At 37.8% G+C, this 20,855-nt stretch overlaps 1 protein-coding gene across 1 annotated transcript; it reads right to left on the bottom strand.

Annotated features, from left to right (window-relative positions):
- Positions 1-19,553: 19,553 nt before the first annotated feature.
- LOC137503313 (zinc finger protein ZFP2-like) lies at positions 19,554-20,566 on the bottom strand. The gene is made up of 2 exons (XM_068230864.1): positions 20,269-20,566; positions 19,554-20,163 (listed from the first exon to the last, which is right to left on the bottom strand). Exons 1-2 carry the CDS (start codon positions 20,564-20,566, stop codon positions 19,691-19,693), a joined length of 771 nt encoding a protein of 256 aa, XP_068086965.1. The 3' UTR covers positions 19,554-19,690.
- Between the last annotated feature and the right edge of the window lie 289 nt (positions 20,567-20,855).

The raw sequence follows: 20,855 nt of genomic DNA, 5'->3' as shown, positions 1-20,855 counted from the left end.
CAAATTGATAACTAATTTAGGAATATCTTGTACTAGAACTGAGAAAAAAAAATTCCCCATTCAAAAACTGAGAACGAAGAAATGAAAAATTATTTTTGAAATTTCGAATTTTTGAAATAAGGTGTTATAATTCTTTGTGAAATGGTGATAAACTAATACATTTAGTAGGAGACATCAAGAACACTAACGATGATAGTTCGGCGAAAGAAACATTAAAATAAATGCATTTATGTAGTTGCTAGATATTCTCAAAAAAGTGAAATTTTTGTTAACAAAAAATTCTTGGACAGTCATTAAATGATAAAGTGGGCAATCCTATAGTATAACAGTCTTCATTTACCTTCCTGTTAACTACTAACACAATTTTAAAATTTTTGTGTAAAATTATGGATTTTGTAATGAAGCGAACATGAATACCGGGGACAAACAAGACAGCATAGAACAAATGAACTGAAAGCTGTGAGACTACATAGAAACATGGCCCTTGACTGAACCAACTGGAGACAATGAATCACAACACCAGGCAGGACTAATATTAAAAGAGCAGAATAACAAGCAGCAGGTTGATGAATAATCTGTTATAGAAATGGGATACAATAGATATTTTGCACATCCTAACATTTAACTTACTATGTTCAAACTTTCTCCCTTAAAGCATATGTCTAATATCTATGCCACAAAATAGTGTTTGAATGGCAGAACACCTCTGGATTACGTGTTTACGTGATTCCTATAAATGCATTATAAAGAATAATATATAGCTCATCAAAATAAAAAATTCAGGAGTATCTGTTTTAATCGGGAGTGACAGTTTGAATATCCGGTGAAATTGTATGAGTAGCAACAAGAGGGGAGACCTTCAGTGTATTCTAGCCTGACTGGAATTTTGCAATACATATTTCTGCTGACATCCGTCATAGATAGCAGACGATCAAAATAATTAATTTATTTTCACCCTAATCACATCTATAAATATGAAGACTGTGGAGGAGTGACAAAAAGAGGTCGGCTCAGGGCCTTGTGACACTCGACATCTACAAAGTGAAAGGACACCGCATCACTACATGTTTAGTTCAGGACTATGTGTCTACACAAACTTAAGTTAGCCTCATCACTAATTATTTATTTCAGGGCGATATGTTGTTCCAAAAATGGAAGGAAATCTCATCCGTAATTGGTAAGCTCATAAACAAGTGCCTTTCCACATGTCAGCAATTAGGAAATTTTATGAACCTTAAAACCTGTTCATATGTAATTCAGTACCAAACTGACAAGGCAAATATCTTACACATTTTAAAAGAAGTCATTGAAGTTGCTGCTTGATATTTGTAGACTGCTGAAATGAAAGTCAGGATAACATAGCACATGAGGTGAGATATAAAACAAAGTGGTATGCAGTAGATAAGATCCGGTCAACTGAATCATTCAGAAGCATATAAAAATCTATGATATACAATGGCCTAAGCTACATAGACCATGGACTCTGCCTTATATACCAAGGAAAAAGCATACACACAAAATGCTTGTCGCTTTGCTGGTTCGAGACTGCATCTGCACAAGATATGTTTAGGAAGAAGAAAGCTATTTAAACTCAATCCAAAAACAGAAATGTGCATTTTGCATGTGAAAAGTATTCATAAGGAACATTTGTATTGGTGGCAATAATATATGATTGTTCTCTAACAGTCTATTGTGTCCAGTCACATTAAAATTACAAAGAAACAGCAGGATTTCCTCCTCGAAGAGTTGTATTTGGGCGATCTTCAGTTGTGTGCATGGTTCTCCACTGACTAATGAAAGCATGTAAGCTGGTACTGGGTAGTTCTGAGGACTGAAATTAATATTTTTGTTACTGGTTGCAAATGTACAGTAAGAAGAAATCAATGCCTCATATAACAGTCAAGAAGACTCTAACCACCCACAAAATCAAATACACCTTTCAGAATTCATAGTTCCCATCACTAATCTGGTCTGAAGTCAAATAATAGGCTATGACTAGCCATTGCAGGACCTGCTGATACAGGGGCTCAGTTAAGATTACCAATCCGAGATTATACCATCATCTCCCAGGTATTATCAAGGATCGTTGCGCACAGTAACGAACAAAGGTGTGACAGCACAAAATTAATTAGCATATAGTCCAAAGGCACACCTACAGTTCAAACAAACTACTGCATTAAATGTTTGAAAACAGGATGTACACTTGTGCTACTTTTTAACCTCAGTGATAAAAATTACAATTTTGAAATAATATTATATCATTGCATTATTATTTACCTCCTTTTATGAGATAATAAATTCACTTACTTGAAGTATTCTGAATTTTTTAGGCAACCTGCACAGATTTATAGTTCACTTGTAGCTGTCCATTTTGTTAGTTTATACTAATTGTGTAAATGTGTTGCAATCAACATGCTACAAGCAATTGACTAACAATGAGCAATAAAATGAAAAGTGGGAACTGGCGACAATCAGCACGTGTGACCACAACACTGGAACAAACATAAATTAAATGCCACAAATTTCCTTTGCTTACAAAAATGTGGACGTTTTATTTGAAAACTATGATATCTAAGATGTAGCACAACTGACGTGAACATTTCATTTCTACTACAACTTATCTGCTTTGGGATCTACAAATGGAGGAATCTTACTTAACACACAAGAGAACAGAAAAGATCATTAGAAAGGAATCTATCCAAATAAATACTTGAAAATGGCATTCTTTGAGTTATCACACTAATGAACTCAGGCATCGTTATATTGATTAATGAACCTAATTATGTTGGTTTAAAATTATTGTACTGTTTACAATGTACATAAAACGTAACAGCTTCGAATTTGTATATTTACTTTATAATCTACAAAAATGGCTATTTCTGTGTGTCACTTTTGGTACTCTACCAGGGAAAATTATGGATATGGGCATGAGAATCTTGTGAAGGGGGGAACGGTCCTTAGGGAGCAGATACAGAGAGATTTAGATGCAGAGCGAAATAATGGATAGATTTTAAAACTTAATTTATTCACCTGGAGAATTTGATGAATAAGTTCCCTATTATTTCTGACTCGTAGCATTTAAACCAAATTAAAATATTGTCTGAGCAAGTTCATGTCGCCTGGCTAATTGAAACAAAATAAATATTTATGAATGTCCATCTTTTAACATGAAACGATTATTTTTCGTTGAAAATCAATAGGTTGTTTCCTGATAAAGTTCATAAAGTTCTTCGAGTATTGGTTCAAAAGACGAAAACTGAAAATGAATGTAACACCCTTACACGTGTAAAATGAATTTCCCTACACCACTTTCAATATTTTAACACTTCAAAATTTGGCAAATATTATCTTCTTCTAAAGTTCGGTGCTATAGTCTATTTTATAACTGTCACTCAACATTTATAAAATTTAATGTGAAATCCAATGAGCGAAATAGTTTGTTGAATTATGAATGAAATCACTGATTCTACAGTTCAACTTCTAATATAGTCTGTTTAAATCTCAAGTTTGTTTACAGTGGCACTCATGTCACCAGAAACATCCAAATATCAACTGAAAATGTACAGAAATGCGGTTCAACGAACATCATATGAAGTCCTCGACAGCTGGTGTTGTGATGCTATCCCCACGGTACCACATCTGATTCCCGCGTAGTAACCACGTTCCGAATCCAACCTCAAACCGCGTTCCATGTCCCGCGTAGTAACCACGTTTAAATTCTATGAAGTCACCACGTTCCAACACCCACGTAGTCGAAATGACAGCAGCTTTATATGACAAAATAGGCACTCGGTCAGGGTTTCAGTTTGTCACTTATAAAATTTATAAACACGAAAACGTTCAATTGACAAGATTAACTTGTGAGTGTTCTATGCTTGTAAGTCGTAAAATTGGCACTGTATTTTACTACGTGAATATCCTCTAATATTTAAACACTGGTAGATAATTGTTATTGCTCATTAGACTGGATTCACTGTTTATGTTGAAGCACAGTTATAACATATTTACACACGAAAATCAAAGTCTTATCCACCATAACGAAATACTTAATTCGCGGATATTTACAAGTTCCTATGACGGCAATGTCATACAATGTCAAATACTGTTCACTTGTGATGAAGGTTTAACCGTATTAAAACTTCAACCAGTAATTATTACACACGTACTTAAGGTAACTTTATGAAATATATTAGTTTGACAGATTAAATGTTTAATTATTTCACTTGAAAATCGTCTTAATATTCATACGCTTATTTCTCTTGAATGTTTAAAGTCAGTTTCATTTGAATATGAATAGGAGTTAAAATCAATTAAATTTGTTCGATTTGCAGTGGAAAGTACTAAGTCTGTACAGTGATTAAATATCATAAATCTTTGACAACACTTTGAAATTATTATGTTAGTATCATATCACTAGAAAAGTTGCTAATTTCCAACACGAGTTATTGCTTTATAAGTCTTGGCGAAAACTTTACCGTAGAGTTCGTACGATGTGATGTTTTAAGTTCGAACCTCGCGAACCCGTTCATGTGAGACAGCATGACTATACGACGGCAGCGATTTGAGAACTGAACTGACTTGACCTAGCAAAACATTTCCTGAACGCTGAATGCGAGTTTTGCCCTACAGTATTTTGAATTATGTAAAATTGAATATAAAATTGCATTGCTCTTATGGAATAATTTTCAGGACCTGAAATTTCTTCCATTAAATGCGGGTTTATGCTAAATCGAGGTCACACAAAACTGGGGTTGCACTGTAATATGAACAATGCTATTGCTTCATTTACATCATGGACCTATATCTATAGGCCTAAATGCTCTTCAATATTTTAGTTGTTTATATCAATAATACTTCAGAGAAACGTAAATTTCAATTATGCGTATTCCAGATTTAGTAACATAATGAGAATTGCACCTGGACCCACGAGATATGCTCTTCAGAGGACACGTGATCCCAGATGTTGGCAATGAAGTTATTCATCATTGATAAAATGCTGGAAACCAATTTATGGGAAACAAATTTTGAAATGAAGAGGGTTTTTGCAGATAAATGGAAAGCTACAAGCCCATTTCTTTGATAGAGTTTGAAGCATTTCTAGATATGTACGATTTACACAATTTGGAAACAATAGCAGTTTCTGTCTTTTGTTAACTGCTAATAATCACAATCAACAATAACATGCAGTTATCTATATTTGCGGGCTTGATTTTGCTGGAGTCTACAAATCAGTGGGCAAATCACTTCGAGAAGTATGGAATGAAGCAGACGGTCACCCTATCCTTCGAGCTACAATATCTCTTCAATGGTCCCAAATGATAACCCAGTTTTGAGCTTCGATAATAAGGAAGAGAGACCAGCCCATAGATGTAATGGCAAGTTAACAGCAATAAGAGATGTTCATGACATGTTCGTTTCAGAACTACCTAAAGTGTTTGTTCCATATGAAAATAATACTGTGGATGAACATCTGGCTTCCTTTAGGGAAAATGCCTCTTTAAGCAGTATTTATCTACCAAACCAAGAGGAAAATACGGAACAAAATTATGCCTCCTCTCGGATTTGGACACGGTTTATGTGTGCACCTCTGCAGTTGACGATGCTACATCAGTAAACAGAGAGAGAGAAGTGAACAATGGAAGGAATGTGGTATTGAGACTTGTCAAAGATATTGAGGGAACGGGGAGAAACGTCACTACAGACAATTTCATCACCGACTTTACCCTGGCTAGTGAGCTTCTGAAAAAGAACCACAATTTCAACAATACCAATTTCCTACTGGAACATTCCTAGAGACTTAACACTTGCTGATCCCATCTTGCATACTCCTCAAATGGACCTATTCATAAGAACTCAAATTTTCATACACCATTTAATAATGTATCAGCAAACTCATAAAAACTAACCAGTTCTCCAAAAGACAAAAGTGAGGTGAATCTCTGATGGACAGGTTAGTACAATTACTTACGAAAGATAAAAGGTGAACATCAAAGAGACATATGCACGTGCTGGCCAAGAAAGGTTATACTATGGATTGTACACAGGGGTAAGATATAAATAGTGCACAAGCAGTCAGGAAAATACGAGGACACTAGTGCATGAACAAGAACTGGCTACTTCAGATGTATTGAAAGACAAGGCACAACAATTTACAAACAGTACAACACAAAAAACAAAATCAAAAAATCAAAAGGTAATTCACAACCAAACACAAAGGAAATACTACAAAGATCGGTGAGAGTGTCACTAACATTTACAATTAGTTTCATTAAACAGAACAGACATTTCCTAACCAACTGTACAATGAGAAATAAAGGAATATTATGTAACAAATAGAAAAAATAAGAAGAGGTGACTGAATAAAAGATCAGCATTTTCAATTACAAAATCTGGGCATACAATAAGAATTGAAATGACTAGAAAATATAAGCGTAAGCAAGTTCAAGATAAGACTAATATGCAGTTCAGGAATGTAAACAAATTTTTAATTCCAGGATTTTTGAGAGAATTGACACACAAAAAGTTCATTTTCATATAAATTCCAAAAGCATTCCAAATAAAGGAATTAGACATGCAGCTGCACCTTTATGGATACATAATCAAATATTACCACTCAAGAGTCTTGATGATGACGATGGTGATGATGATGATGATGACGATGCTTGTTGTTTAAAGGGGCCTAACATCTACGGTCATCGGCTCACTCGAGAATCAAGCGCAGTTTACAATACCTTATGGTCAAGAATAAGTCCCATACCAGTGTGAAAATTTACACCAGCATAACACAAATATTTTACCCCCTGTCCAACAGCCAAAGAGTGCATCAAGGTAACAGGTAAAGACAAATACTTATATATACGACATGAAGAGGGGAGGTAGAGGAAAAGTCATGACACATGGCACTAGAAACGCCGAAAACATCCATGAAGAGTGTAGAGTGTACAATCTAAAACCGATGATGCCATCCATGTTTGATGCCGGTAATCGGCTGACTGCAGTCCCGTAACTGCAGCAGTGTGCACATGTCAAATGCCAGGAAGGAAGCAGTGGTAAATGACGAATGCGGCAGAGGTGAGTTGACAAGATAAAACCTATGCCTCATCAATCTCTACTCGTATGCAACCTACAAAACAAAATTCACTATTTTGGATAACATAAGAGAACACCACCAATGGAAAAACAGCATGAAGCAAACTTCCAGCAACACATGATGACAGACACGTCAGTTAGATACACTGTATAACTCCCTGTGAAGAAATGCTTTAAAACTTGGTTGATCTAAACAAATGGAAATTAAGCATGTCCTGTCCCTGGAAAAAAACGTCTGAAAAATAAGAAGTTTTGCCAGGAATATATTAAATTCCTGTTAGAATTCAAATCATTTGATAACATGAGAGGAATGTGAAAACCTGCAGGAAGAAAATCACTATTAAATTCCACATTACCCTGTCATAAATCATTCAAGTAAAACAGCAAAAACACTTGTTAAAATCAACGCTTCAGTCAAGACTGACAATGGCATTAGTCTCAACTACATACACCATGAAGGGTCATCCACTCAAGAACATCTCTTCTCTATAATCATCTGACTGCGGGCTCAACAAATAGCATTTACGTGTGTATGTCAGATTGTTTAGCAATAAAATGTTGCTCTGTGTAAAATGCAAGGCAGCAAAGCTTTAAAAAAATTGGTTTTTCATAACTCTCCCTTCAAAGTCTGAGATTTGTGGAGCCTTTCTCTTGACAAGACTACTCAAAGAAAACATTAAAGGCTCCCAGTTTCAAGTTGTTAAAGATACAAATGAGTGGCACCATGTGCCGTCCAAAGAGAAACCCGCTGACTTAATGTCCAGACGACCACAAATGAACACAATTGTCAACAATACAGTTTGTTGGCATAGTTCTGGATGGTTGAATCAAGATCCTTTGAGTAGGAACAAATGAAAACGTGATGTTCGAATTAATCTCCCAGATCAAAAAATGCCACAAATGCTTCTTATAGACTTGATGATGATTTATTCATAACAAAAGTTTCAAGATTAAAAAAGGTACAGAGAGTAGCTGCATATTGTTTTCGATTTATCTCAGATTGTTATAAACAAGAGTGAAATTCAAGTCCACTGTTCATATCGGGGTTGAACCCTCCACTCAAATGTTGCATTAATATTCTGTAGAAAATATTAAATCATATTGATTATAACAATAACCATAGATCAAGAAGCCATCTCCTTGTCGGAAGAAGACTGTACAATATCTTAATTCTAGAGGGGAGGAAATATTAGACCATTCTGTATATATATCATCATCTCACTAATCTAATTATCATTGCAGAACAACTTCGACTCCTTTATCATGGCACTCCACCCTTAATCACATCTCTGAGAGGCAAGTTTCAGATCCCATCAGCAAGGGGGGCGGTAAAGAAGCAACATTTATGCACGTCTCAAGGGTCGTAAGTTGAATGCAGATACTTCTGAACAATCAACGCGAAATACACAGAGTGTACGTGTACCCATTTCTTAACACTAGAATAGACTATGCTGGCTCAATTCTCATAAACATTGGCGTGAGATGGAACAAGACCAGACTGCCTAGCCACCAAGCCTCTCTACATAGACATGATACCTGATCTCACAACAACTACATTGCTCGCCTCTCTTTGTTCACTTATGTTCACAGAGGTCACCCCCTGAACATTTACAGTGATAATGGCACAAACTTCTTCAGAGCAGCTAAGGAAATCAAGGCCTTTCTGAAAAACAATCCTGAGAAAAACCAGCTCTTCCCTGCAACTGCAGGCATGGGACTGATACAGCATTACACTTTGATAGAAAACGAGAAGCAGCTGTCATCAGTCTGATATATCACCTTAGAAGAGTGATGAATTCTTATTTCTTGACCAACAAAGAATGGACCACTCTTACAACACATACTCACATCTCCTCACTAAAGTTAAATGACGACACTTTTGACACTTCTTACCTAACTACTTCCAATTTCCTTGTAGGAGAGAAAAATACTACACTCCCTGATCATGATTATACTTCCTCTCTCATTATCCAGATGGCTGTATACTGAGCAGCCAACCCAGAATTCCTGAAAGAGATTGTCAATTAAATATCCCAATAAATAGCCCATAACAACACATGCTATGCAGTGGACGATGGCAGTGATCCTAATGTTGAGGTGAGTAATGGGGAACATACAAAGCCTGTCCTTTACCACACATGAAACAGATCACTCTTGAAGGGCTCATTTATTCATTGAAAGTTTAAGTAATATTATAAGTCACCATAGACTAGTATCATCACAGACCCCATTAGGAGGGATAAGAATGTTTTCTACTTGTAAGTGAATTCTGACAGTAAGCAAGCAATCACCTGCAATTTGTATCTACAAATAATGTATTATCTAGAAGTCAATATAATCAACAAGATTACGGTGGTGTTTCATTTGGAACAACTAGTAAAATACCCAGGAACAGTAACAAAAAACCTCCCAAATGATATACAGTAGAGGTCTTTGGATCTATCCCAACTGCTGCATGATACATAATGCAAGATCTTAAAGAACATGAAGGAAACGTGAAAATTAGGTTAGTAAACAGTCAATCTCATAAAAAAGTGTATCAATCATATGTATTGAAATGAAGGGTCAACAACTGATATCTGTTCAGCAATTTTCTATTTTCAGTACCTAACAATGGCTTATCAAATTATGTACATTACCTCAAGTGAGTTTTCCTGCATTGGCCCTGGCTCTGTTAACTCTGATTTGGCTTCTTTTTTCAGTGGTATCATTTCTGATACATTTTCAATATTTTCCTGTGGAAAATAAGATACATAAGTTATGCACGTAACACACATTTACAAATACTGTCACCAACAAATGAGCGTGATAATTTACTACTTCCAAGTATTACAGTTACTTTCAAAATTTTACTACTGTTTAAGAGATATTTCTACCAGCAGAGGAGACTGCACTGAGAATGGTGTTATCATCCTTGTTCAAACCTAATGTCAGAGAAAGCATGAGACTGAGAACCAAATATAAAGTGAGAAGCATTTTCTAGCCATATCAGAAGATATTCTACCAGAGATGGAATTGGGACCATCTCGCACAAAATTTTGGAAGGAATCTGCCACAGACATAAACACTAAATTATATTAATTGATTTTATGTATCCAATTACGTCTATCAAATCATTGAGGTTGTTTGAATCACATCCAAGTATTAAAACTGTCCAAAATCTTTTGCCATACAGTGAGAAACATTAGTACTATGCTCTTAACATACATTTTGTTTAGACAGATCAAACCCTGTTTCCTAAAGATATAACCTACTTTTTATGTGTTATTGTTAATGTAGTTGAGAACCAAGTGTGGTGGTTTTTCAGGGACTTTTCTTTTGTTTGTTTAATATTTTATCTACTGTGCCTGGAGGGTGGTTGTCTTCTTTCATGATTTGTTTAACAATTCGTGCCTCTTCATTGAAACCCATTGTGCTCATTGGCATGGAAACAGCTCTGTGTATCATTGTATTCAATCCAGCTATTTTTAGTGTGTATGCATGGTTAGACTCGTCAATAGCATGCGACACCTGAGTGGGCTTTCTGTACACTTTGTAAGACAGGTTGCCATTATTCCTGCTGATTGTGGTGTTATTTTCTTATTAGATTCTTGCTCCATTGTGAAGCTGGTGGAATTTTGTAAATCATTTAGTGTATTTAATAACTGGTGTGCATTAGTGAAGTCATTATCATATGCACATGATGTCGCCTACAAACCTGCTCCAGTATAATATTCCTTTTGAATGCTGATACGTTCAGAAGATGTTTTCAAAGTTATTCAAAAAATGTTTGCTATTATACCTTATAATGGTGAGCCCATGGCTAACCCTTCTTTGTGGCAATAGATCTTGTCAGTGAATGCAAAGAAATTTTGGTGTAGCATTGTTCTAATGAGGCTAATTATTTCTTTGGTTTCCTGGAGTGAAGTATTTTCTTTATGAAGATTTTCGATAATTTTAATGGATTCATCTATTGTTACGTTGGTGTACATGTTAGTGATGTCAAAGGGTATCTTTAACCCTTTACCACCCACATTTTTGCTCCGCTTATCCCCAGGTTTTAACCTATTAATTAGGAAACATTCAAGCAGAGCACACCGTTTCATTTTCAATAATATTAGAAAACATGCCATCATTTACAACATTTAACATACCATCATGTCCATTTCTCTATTCATTGAGTCATAAGTTTGTCGGTTCAAACCCCCACCCGTGCTGGAGATACTCAACATTGAGGTAGGCTGTATTTGTCATATTCTCATGTTGTCTAAATCCCCCTAAGCCAATAAAGATGAGATTCTGGAAGTGTAATGATGACCCTGTATATCAACTTTCATTTCCTCTAGCAAGTGTCTTCCCATTCTGTTTCTATTTTACTGAAATGCGCCTGTTTGATTGCTGCATTGATATATACGCAATCGGTAATGTCACTGAATAGATTGTCTCCGCCTAACATATGTAAAAATATAACCTATTTCTCATAATACTCTTTTGGAATTATTGATAGGTTCAACGTCATCCGTATAATCATTGAATAATGAAACAAAATGTTTGTGTTATCTGAATTGCAGCCGCATCATCATCAGGTTCGATATCTAGATATCCGTTTTCACTTATATCACAGTTATCAGTAAAATTATCTTTGTTGATATGTTATTTACTCACTAAAAATTTACCTCAACCCCTGCTTAACAATTTTGTGTCATTTCTTATGCCGTTATTCAGCTCAGTCTCAATATCCGCAGTATTCAATCCCGTCATGTTTACGAACTAAACAGCTGACCAGCACTCGCGGAAGTTCAAGACCGTTGCCTAGACAACTTCAAGACAAATTCTCACTCTTCTTTTATTTCCTAAGGCTAGTATATTGTACTGCATGTTCATCAATGCCTAATAAACAATTCACTACCAAAAAATACAAAACTATTGCATAGATTGCACACGTATGCAGATAATGCAGCTGGGTGTTTTCGGGCAATATGGACCGTAAGGCAAAGTGAACAGTCGGGTGCTTTCGGGCGGGAAGGGGTTGATTAGTTCTAGGCTGGTTTTAATTTATCTGTCTTCTTTAAGTGAGATTTTCTCTTTTAGGATTTTTCAGTCGTTAGCTTAAATTGTAACTTGGCACATCATAATTTACTATTGGTCTAATGGGACATGAGCTTTTGTGTATTTTGGGGATGGCTCTTACTGTGGGGAGTTGAGGATTTTTTGATAGTGAGGCTTTCCTTTTCTTGTCCTGTGAGAATAAAGACTGTTTGCTGGATAGCTTGTTTTATTTTGTTTTGAAATATATTTGTAGGGTCACATTGTAGTTCTTGAATTCCGTTGTTGTTGATGACAGCTATTGTTTTTTCTATATACCCAAGAATATAACATAACAAGAAGTGTCAAGAGTATAGATCTTGAATAGCAGTGCACTCGCATCTCAGATATGTTCAGACACCGTTCTCTTCTGTAGTGTCTATAATTTAGAACTCAACCAGCAAACATTTATTCAGAGAACAGTGTGCATAAGCAGCAGCAATTCACCTTTAAGCAACTCCTGGACAATATCACATCCATAAATTAGCAGTTCACAGTGTTGGGAGTAGATTTTTGCTGCCGAGTCACAATTATTCATCGAATATCCCTCTTCCAACTCTCAAGGTTTTCAAAGACTCTGAGGTGCAAGAATGATGTGCAGGAATTCACTTTTATGCCAGTATAACTACAGACATGTGCTGGGATATTCAGCTTCATCAAATACCTCTAGAATGGACCCAAATTACACTCCCCAACATGAAAGTAGAATGGTATCACATCACCATGTAAGCTATCAGATGAAGAGAGACTGAACTGTAAGCCACACATTCAGAAGATTACAATGGACTGTGTTTACAGTAGCAACAGACAGAGCAAGGAAAGATGATGACAGTAAGTCGCTTCTTCTCCAAAATTATTTCACAGCTTCTCCGCCAAGGCAGAGTTTTACTATGAGATCACCCAACATTAGTAACATTGTAAAGAAGTTTAAATGATGCAAATCTTATCTGGAATTTCTTTTGGTGGAAAAATATGTTCACTATGAGATTCAAAGTCCTACTGGCCATAACCGAATAAAATCCAGCACCCAAAATTGTCCTTCAGTTCAACAGCTACTAGAACTAAAATTGGATAATGTATGATAGGAGATGATGTCAATCCCACAACGATACCATTATCAAACCATGGAGAATAAAAACATAACCAAACAACCTACAGAAATCCATTTCAATAAACGCCAGAGGTAATCAATAAACAATAAACAGTCATTTGATGGGTACTTAGCTCATGAATTGTCCTGATGCCTCGATCTTGAAACGCTGCCAGTCACAACTTCATTGGTAGGTGGACCTAACCAAGGTTCCTTCATTATCAAGTCCAAAACTATAATTCAGCTTTTTGCCACTATCAAACATTGCATGCACTGCCATCTCCCTAGTAAATGCTAGAGGCTAATTGTCCACATGGCGACCATAATCTGGGGGCATGTGCCACCAGACCCCTTTCCTTGCCCCATGAACAAAGTTTCTGTCACTAGTTGGACCTATAGATGTATATAAATACTGTTGTTTGTACTTCCTAAGAGTTGGCTGCCTTGCGTAGCACATTATCACATACTCCCAGACAAAGAAACAAAAGAGAGACATACTTTTCCTTGATGCCCATGTAGCAAATGGCGACTGCTGGGGTTAATATTGGGGAAGTACATAGTAAATTATGCCCCTGCCAAACTTATTCAGCCACTAAGGGTTAAATTTTGACCTCTATAAAGTTTTTTGCCATGAGACTCACAAGTGATGCATTTGTTGTTCTTTCAAGCCAGGCTGGTTCCTCTTTGTTTTTTACTTGCAGGTACATTTCACACTGCAACTGAAGTAGTTAGAAGGTACTGGGGTTCTTGATTACTTCCAATGATTTTACACTAAAACATAGGCCAGAGAAATATATTACCTTATTGCTGTCATTGCTACTTAGGTTATCTGTCAACAGACTAAGCATTATGCTTGAAATTTTACATGCCGTCAATATTATGAACATACCAAAAAGACTCAAAATTTTACATGACTGTTAATATTGTGATCATACCTATTGGACCTCAAGTTTTCTATGGCTGATACTATGCAGAAGAATCTCTATAACAACACTGATAACCATAACAAGAATTCTACATATAATATCCTAAACGGGAACTTCTCAAAATTTCGAACCCTACTACCGTATGTCGCAGCCTACAGTCTAAAGAACAACTCAACATTCACAGCGTCACTATTAAATTGCAAACATAGGTAAATAACACAGCAAAGCAATAATTAAAATTATGCACTACATATTGTAATTTCTTTCTGAAACTAATATCCGCGATTCTTCACCTGCGTAGCCCTTCAGAAATATTCTTCACTCCAAAAAATTTTGATAGGTAAGGTAAGTTACGTTATATTGCTACAACACACGAGGAACAGATTTGCTGACACTTGTGACACAAAGGCCAGGAGTTTTCAAAAAGAATGCCAGTTATATGCGTATACAGTTTTAATGCTTAAGTAGAAATAAAATTTAAGAAAATTAAAAATATTAAATGTTAAAAATATGTAGAATGCTGAAACTGAGAAAGATTAGTATTAACTTCTTACTGTTCCCAATTGAGATGTATATTTTTCGCAAGAGTAAATTATAGAACTTGAACCTTACCGACAATAGAGATTGTGGACACAGTGTAAATGATAGAAATCACAATTTCTCAATGAAGAAAATCTGTAGCACAATAAATTAACGGAATAGGCTGTACAAATGGCTAATACGCGTCTTATGTAACACATACCTCACACCTAGAGACAAAACCTGATATTTTAATTCAGTGTAAGCACTTAAAACAAACACTTAAAGAACGGATTTGATTTGTATCAGTCAGTAGAACGGGCTGAATTTAGGAAAGGATGAATTACCAGTGACAACTCCAGAGTACACGACACTTCTTGAAAACAGCACCTGGTGCAATGTCCCGTTATATTTGTAACTATCAACTATCAATACAGTCCTGTTCTAGTGGGCTTTACACGTGGTCAAAGAGAATGAGTAAGAGATGACTCTCAACGTTATTTTTCACTTCTGTACGCAACGGCTGCGCAAAGATCGCCAGGAATTGCACACCAGCGCCTCTAGTGTAAACAGGGCTGAACTAAAATTACCGGACGGGTGATTTAAATCGTATAGCGCGCGGAGGGTCCCCAGGTTCTCATCTCCCCTCCACTCTCAAATATTATATTAAATATATTTTTTTCTTTTTTTATTTCTCTTATATTTTTCTTTCATTTCCTATTCTTTCTTTCCTTCTTTCTGTTACCTTTTTCTGAAATACTGAATTCTGAACAACAATACACCTGGAGGTTGGCCTGTGCTTTATTATTATTATTAATAATTTTTTTGCTGGAGAAAAGAAGCTTACCACTTGTGCTGCTTATTATAATTATTTCAATTATGGAGCTATATTTTATTTTTACTAATTCACAAAGCCTTCAAGGATCGGAGTGACTGGCCTTGCCTGTGCTGCTTTTGTTTGTTTCTGCTGAGGAAAAAGGAAGCTCACTCACAAAGGGAGGAAGGAAGTGACCTGAAGGTGAGTGGGATTGGCAATCCTTATCTCAGATTAAGACCTATGACAGAAATAGACACTAACATCCCCTCGTACATCAGTCCTCTTTAACACTACTTATGCCAACTGTAACAGTCAATAGTATGCTGGAAATAAAATATAAATACAATGTAAGAAAGAAAACCATGCACAGGAACCAAAATGGTGAAGGGAAACTCACATGCTAAGGAGGGAGTTTGTAGGATTCAAAGGTAAATTGAAATGAAACATGATCTTTTGATTTATGGAGCTATATTCTACCTACTATCCACCGTGTTACAGGTATAAAATTGTGTAGAAATTTGAACAAAAGTTTTAGTGATCATAGTATATCATAATCTCATGACATTATATTCAGCAGTGTTAATCATCAATTAATATTCATCAGCCAGAAAACTATTCAATACAACACAAATACAAGATCATTCATTTATGAAAGAAAGACTGGAACTGACAAGGTACAACATAATACTTTTCTCTCTTACTGCAGTTTAACGTTGCACTGACATTGCAAAAGTTTTCAGCAACACCATTTGTATTTTCCCAAGGAACTTACTGTATGATGCATCTTTCTGTCTGTCAAAAGAGGCACCTAGGGCCACACACTGAAAAATATTAAGATTTGTACTTCTTTTGCATCTACTAGAGGACGGCAAATCTCTGGCAGAGTAGTGTTTGAAGAAACCAAGACATGATAGCACATACTCTGTTCCTACATACTGCACCAAAACACAACATATCATTCAATCAGTCATCTGCATTTAGATGATAAACAATGTCAAGCTACAAAATTGTATGCATCCCTTGTATTCATTCACCTACACTATTTACAATAAAAAATGTTCTATTTTATGTGACAATAGGATATATCAAAATTTTTCTGCTACATGGAAAAGGATGGAATCATGAATATATTTGAGGGTTTAAAAGACAATAGAGAGCTTACAGATTCTGTGATTGCTCCCTCTTACAACATGCAGGACGTACAAATAATGCTTCCTTTCAGTCCATCCGCAGGAGAGGATTTCTAATAAATTTACAGAAATATGTAGCATCAGGATCTACATACAATAATATGGCAGCTGATCCAGCACAAAACATTCCCATGCCAAGTCACAACGTAGCTCCACCTATTAAGAGCTATGTCCGAGGAATTGCTTGCTAATTTAGTACAGTATTATGAACAATATGCTGCTACTTCCACAACATTACGGTGTGCAAGGGACTTTGCTGTGACCTAGACGAAATGCCAGTTGAAGACAGTGGAAACTCACTTCCGACAGTGCCATTTGTACCTACTGTATACCGAAGGCGGAAATCTATGTTGGTGGTTGCAGAGTAGGCTGATCTGTGGTCTGACAGCATGCACTCCCACCGGCCATTCAAGCAGAGGAGGGGTGGCTATGGTTCCACCGTGTTTCTACACCTCGGCATTTCGGACACAGAAACGGGCTGTTCCCCTACCACTGGCTGTCCTGAGAATAGTTTTTCCTTTCGCCTGCAGTAAGGCGAATGATGGGACAGTTCCTAGTATATGTCATGGCCACCAAACATCTTGCCCTCACCACAAATCTCCTTGCTTAAGATGATGATGCTTGTTGATTAAAAGGGCCTAAAATCTAGTTCATTGTTTTAAGAGAAAGTACAACTAGGCAACCATCCCCTATATATATTAGTAATCGGAGAGAAGAAATGGAAGGGGGCTGACACTAGGAAAAATGATGGTATCAGCTAAGGAGGACCAGGGCCATGGAGGGAAAATAAGACTCCCTAGCCCTCCGTACATAATACAATCGGGGGCAGAAAAGAACAGGTCGTGATCGAGGTAGATCAGATAGGATAGATGAAAGTGGGGAGCCTGGCACAAGTAAGCGGAAGCAGTGCCAAAATTCAATTAAGGGCTCCGTGGTCGCCTACCCAAGCTCCCAAGTGCAGAGCCCACATGGGACCCCTTTTAGTCGTCTCTTACAGCAGGCAGAGGATGCTGTGGCTGTTATTCTACTGGCCCTACCCACAGGGGAACAACTATGATAAGGCAAGTTGCTTTATGTTGCACCGACACTGATAGGTCTAATGGCGATGATGGGACAGGAAAGGCCTAGGAATGGGAAGGAAGCAGCCATGGCCTTAATTAAGGTACAGCCCCAGCATTTGTCTGGTGTGAAAATGGGAAACCACAGAAAACCATTTTCAGGGCTGCCGATAGTGGGGTTCGAACCTACTATCTCCCGAATACTGGATACTGGCCGCACTTATGTTTCAAATTATCCGAAATTCATTTGCCTTGGTGTGGTATGTTTTCATGTTCTGGCCTCAGGAGATTAGTAAAACAAGAACAGTAAGGATGCTTACCTCAAGTATCTTGTACTTTTCCTTCAAACACGCAAACGAAGATAACAGATATGCGCATAGAAATGAAAGTAAAGCAAAATGTCACAAACGTCAAGAACGTGGTCCAAGTTGTCAAACTCAAATCGACCAATAGCAATCGGGAGATGTTTCTACCAATAGGAGCTGCCGTATTTGTTACGTGGGCTTAGGGTGAGTGACGTGATGTACAACAGCGCGCCCACGCGAGTGGAGGGCAAAAGTATTCAGTCTGAGCCGGGCCCTCGGTAGGGTAGGACCTATGCCGCTGTCAAACACTTGCACGTGGTAATGGTGGTGGTAAGGTTCGGCAATACGGTTCACTGCCGTCTCAATCCTACATATATAGATTGAGACGGCGGTGGTTCGGTTATTGATGTTGGGGAGGAAGGGGCGTTATCGTTGAGGGAGGGATTGGATATGGGTGGGGTATAGTAGCCATTACTGAATGAAAACAGCTCATTTGCGAGCTTTAATCTGAAAATGCAACAACCCGACAACATTATCGAGATCATTTTGCAGTTGCTCACAATCTTGTAACTTATTTATTACTCTGTACAGAATAACATCATCTGCGAAAAGCCTTATATCTGATTCCACTTCTTTACACATATCATTGATATATATAAGAAAACATAAAGGTCCAATAACACTGCCTTGAGGAATTCCCCTCTTAATTTTTACAGGACAGGATAAAGCTTCACCTACTGTAATTCTGTGAGTTCTATTTTCTAAAAAGAGAGCCACCCATTCAGACACTCTTGTATCTAGTCCAATTCCACTCATTTTTGCCAGTAGTCTCCCATGATCTACCCTATCAAATGCCTTAGACAGGTCAGTCGCGATACAGTCCAATTGACCAGGATATCTGCTATATCTTGCTGGAATCCTACAAGTTGTGCTTCAGTGGAATAAACTTTGCAACAGTATGGCTTCTCTTCTGTTTGTGTCCGCATATGAACAGTTAGATCAGACTGCCTTTCTTTGTGAATGATTTGCCACAGACACTGCATTTATTTGGCTTCTCGCCTGTATGGGTAAGCTTATACCGGTTAGAATGCCTCTATGTATGAATTATTTGCCACAGACATTGCAGCTGTATGGCTTCAACCCCTGTATGGGTACGCGTATGACCGCTTAGAGTGCCTTTCTGTATGAATGATTTGCACAGACATTGCAGCTGCATGGCATCTCGCCTGTATGGGACCGCACTTGATCGGTCAGACTACCTTTCCTTGAGAATGATTTGCCACAGATATTGGAGCTCTAAGGCTTCTTGCCTGTATTGGTCCGCATATGACCGGTTAAAAAGCCTTTCCTAGTGAATGATTTCCCACAGACATTGCAGGTGTAAGTCTTCTCGTCTGTATGGGTCGGCATATGTTCGGTTAGTTTACCTCTCTTTATGAATGATTTGCCAAAGACATTGCTTCTGTATGGCTTCTCGCCTGTATGGGGCCCCATATGAACGGTCAGACTGCTTTTGGTTATGAATGATTTGCCACAGACATTGCATGTGTACGGCTTCTCGCCTGTATGGGTCTGCATATGAACGGTCAGACTACCTTTCCATGTGAATGATTTGCCACAGTCATTGCACCTCTATGGCTTCTCGCCTGTATGGCTCCGCATATGATCGATCAGACTGCCTTTGGTTGTGAATGATTTGCCGTTGCCACAGACATTGCACCTGTAAGGCTTCTCGCCTGTATGGGTCCGCATATGTTCGATTAGTTTACCTCTCTGTATGAATGATTTGCCACAGACATGGCAACTGTATGGCTTCTCGCCTGTATGGGAACGCATATGAACGGTCAGATTACTTTTCCATGTGCATGATTTGCCACAGACATTGCAGCTGTAAGGTTTCTCGTCTGTATGGGTCCGCATATGTTCGGTTACTTTACCTCTCCTTATGAATGATTTGCCACAGACATTGCAGCTGTATGGCTTCTTGCCTGTATGGAACAGCATATGAACGGCCAGATTGCCTTTCTTTGCGAATAATTTATCACACACATTGCAACTCTTTGGCTTCTCGCCTGTATGGGTCCGCATATGTTCGGTCACTTTACCTCTCCTTATGAATGATTTGCCACAGACATTGCAGCTGTATGGCTTTTCGCCTGTATGGGTCCGCAAATGTTCAGTTAGTTTACCTCTCTTTATGAATGATTTGCCACAGGCATTGCAACTGAATGGCTTCTCGCCTGTATGGGTCCGCATATGATCGGTTAGACTACCTTTCCTTGTGAATAATGTGCCACAGTCATTGCAGCTGTAAGGCCTCTCACCTGTATGGGTCCGCAGATGTACGGTTAGATTGCGTTTATGTATGAATGATTTGCCACAGACATTGCAGCTGTATGGCTTCTCGCCTGTATGGGTCCGCAAATGTTCAGTTAGTTTACCTCTCTTTATGAATGATTTGCCACAGGCATTGCAACTGAATGGCTTCTCGCCTGTATGGGTCCGCATATGATCGGTTAGACTACCTTTCCTTGTGAATAATTTGCCACAGTCATTGCAGCTGTAAGGCCTCTCACCTGTATGGGTCCGCATTTGAACGGTCAGACTGCCCTTGCTTGTGAATGATTTGCACTTGAGGGGTCGATTTTCCTTGTGTCTCTTCAGATGTCGCAAAAGGTCCAACTTCCTAGCCAGGACTTCACCGCACACACTACACCTAAAACTAGATGATCCGCCGTCCGGAGGTTGATGATCTCTATAGCTCACCTCGGGTCTCGATCTGCAGTGACAAATTAAA

Source organism: Anabrus simplex, chromosome X (genome assembly GCF_040414725.1).
Source record: "Anabrus simplex isolate iqAnaSimp1 chromosome X, ASM4041472v1, whole genome shotgun sequence".
NCBI lineage: Eukaryota > Metazoa > Arthropoda > Insecta > Orthoptera > Tettigoniidae > Anabrus > Anabrus simplex.
The sequence above is the reverse complement of the archived record's forward strand: the minus strand, read 5'-3'. Positions and strand labels throughout refer to the sequence as shown.

Bases quoted from the DNA above. Each gene is read 5' to 3' on its own strand.
- LOC137503313 (XM_068230864.1), bottom strand. From the start codon at position 20,566: ATGCGGACCCATACAGGCGAGAAGCCATTCAGTTGCAATGCCTGTGGC. The intron at 20,164-20,268 runs GCAAATCATTCA...TCATAAGGAGAG, and splicing joins ATTCAGTTGCAATGCCTGTG to GTAAAGTGACCGAACATATG.